The sequence below is a fragment of the Gymnogyps californianus genome, chromosome 6 (assembly GCF_018139145.2).
Source record: "Gymnogyps californianus isolate 813 chromosome 6, ASM1813914v2, whole genome shotgun sequence".
Classification (NCBI taxonomy): Eukaryota; Metazoa; Chordata; class Aves; order Accipitriformes; family Cathartidae; genus Gymnogyps; species Gymnogyps californianus.
In genome coordinates, this window is record NC_059476.1 from 1,950,001 (window position 1) to 1,952,500 (window position 2,500).

Consider the following 2,500-nt stretch of genomic DNA (forward strand, 5'->3'; position numbering starts at 1 on the left):
TAAAGGCCATCAGTCCTAGTGAAGGCTGGACTACTGGTGGGGCTACTGTCATCATAATCGGAGACAACTTCTTTGATGGCTTACAAGTCGTATTTGGAACTATGTTGGTCTGGAGTGAGGTAAGCTATCTAAATTGGTGGGCTTTGAACTGTAACATTTTTCCATGAATGATTTTAACAAGCTGTCAATAGGCTATTGACATGAGGTATCATGAGATTTTGTTTCACGGTGCCTTTTTAACCATGAATTCACTTGTGACAATCGACTACACGGCGAGCAATGTACTTGAGGCACATCATGGCCCTCTAGTGGAAGACTTGCTGTAGGAGGTCTCCCAGTACAATTGGACAATTAGTGTTAAAATTACTAGAAGTGGCCTTAAGGAGACATATGGAGGCAATTTTCATATGAATGATGCCCTGTGGCCTTTCCTGCAAACGAAAACCAAGGATCATTTACAGAGCTTTTTCTTAAAAAAACCTGTAGGACCCATATCTTCGAACGTGACAGCAAGAAGGGAGAATTTTGAGACGACGAGTACGATTGATAGTCATTTTCGTAATTACGTAAACTGGCTGGCATCAGTCTTATCAGTGCCATCTTGGTTTAAGATATGTTTTCTGTACGATTTTTATAGCTGATAACACCCCACGCCATCAGAGTTCAAACACCGCCACGGCACATTCCAGGAGTTGTTGAAGTAACTCTCTCCTACAAATCCAAACAGTTCTGCAAAGGTGCTCCCGGCCGATTCGTCTACACTGGTAAGTGTACGGTTTCCTTACTCCTTTTGGGATAACAGCTCCCGTCTCTTAATGATACACAGGCAGTGCAAAGCGTGAACATGGCAATGCTGTTAAAAAATAGGATGTGTCTTGCAGGAAATGTGACTGGTGGTAGCTGGACCTCAAAATACCTGTTCGTATGGGCACCCAGAAGCTCTGGTGCCTATCCAAGCCTCTTGGGTCTTAAAAATGTCTCGATGTCTCATGGGATCAAGCTCTCTCACAAGATGCCTGTTACTTCCTGTTTTCATTTTGACCAGAAATAGATTAACAACGGTATTTCCGACTCTGCTCCAGCCAGAAAAAGGAGCTAAGAAGTATTCAGTGATGAAAAATATTTTTCAGACTATCTATCCAAACTTCTTGAACTTCTCTAAAGGTTCAGTTGAAGTTTTAGGCACCGGTTCAAGTAGCTGTTGTTGGATCTAAATAACTTTATCCAACCTTATTCACAATCTGGCTCTAAAAATTCTTTCAGACCTGAAACTTGGGATACACACTCACAAGCCTGGGAGTGATTTATTTGTGCCAATTCTTTTAAATACATTTGATTTTAATTTACAAGAGCACAAGAAAAAGTCGGAACTTTGTGGTTTCCAGTGGTTTTAATATGAAAATTCTTACTTTGGGATGAAGTATTGCTGGCTTTTTATCTAAAACCTGTATTACAGTTTTTCTGGCATTTAACAATGAATTTAACTGAGGTGCTGGGAGGGAAAAGGGAGAAACAGCAATTTAATTTACCGTACTTTTGGATGAGGATTCTAGGTAATAAATTTGATCTGATGAATCAATCTCTCTTTTGAAAACAAAGAGCCTTTAACTGTTTACTCGACAGACTGCAGGGATTCGGGGAGAGTTCTTGCTGCTTATTGGGTAGATAATGCAGATTGCAGATGATGTGCAGATGATGTGCATTTTGATGAATATTTTCCCACTAGACTGCAACTGTTTCTATCTATTAATTTAGATCTAATGGGAAAAGTGTGTTCCTGGGTAGTTTTAAGCTAGGATTTTTTAAACAGTTAACACATCGAGGATATGTTTTTCTGTCTGCCTAAGATCTATTGCTGAAATGAACTTTTAAGTGAAGGTAGCATCTGAGATTCCTATCTTCCACCTATCCCCAAAGAAATCACAACCTGAGCAAAACCAATGCTCGCCTTCACACCTGGGTGCCTCACTTCTGGCTGACAAGGGAGAGAATATTTACGTTTTCTTGATCTTACCGATTGGGTTTTTACCAGAGTTACCAAATGGGATGGTAGCGACCGTGGTGCTTTTGGCGCTAACAACGCATCTCAAAAGCCAATGTTGTTTCGTTGTCTGCTGCAAAGGTGGTAACCGCACGTGGGGCTGCATCCAGTCACGGTTACAGGCTTAAAAATGCTATCGTGAACATGGTCCATGCAAAGCTTCAGCAGAGTGTCATGACAAGAATGACTGTTTAGCTAAGATAAGTGTTCAGCAAAATAAAAAATGAATGAATTAAAAGCCTTAGACTAGGTTCCAGATATTTTAGCTGTTGCGAGCTGGTGCCGTTTCATTGCACACAGGGAAGCGCTGCAGATTTGAACCAGATGACGGTCTGGCTCTCAGCGCAGAGGCCTGGAATTTTGAATCGCTTTATAGTAATGTCTTTAACTGATTTCTTAGGTGCGGATTTTGCAAATTTGGCAAGTTTTGCTGTTTTGAACTTCTTTCTAACATGTAAA

At 40.8% G+C, this 2,500-nt stretch overlaps 1 protein-coding gene across 10 annotated transcripts in view; it reads left to right on the top strand.

Annotated features, from left to right (window-relative positions):
- The window catches only part of EBF3 (EBF transcription factor 3), a 120,041-nt gene that overhangs the window by 85,894 nt on the left and 31,647 nt on the right, over nt 1–2,500 (top strand). For all 10 annotated transcript variants that reach the window (XM_050898599.1, XM_050898598.1, XM_050898604.1 and 7 more), the window contains 2 exons: nt 1–119; nt 638–764. The exon at nt 1–119 is cut by the window's left edge. In XM_050898599.1, coding sequence (XP_050754556.1) covers nt 1–119; nt 638–764 — 246 coding nt within the window. The remainder of the gene's footprint in view (nt 120–637; nt 765–2,500) is intronic.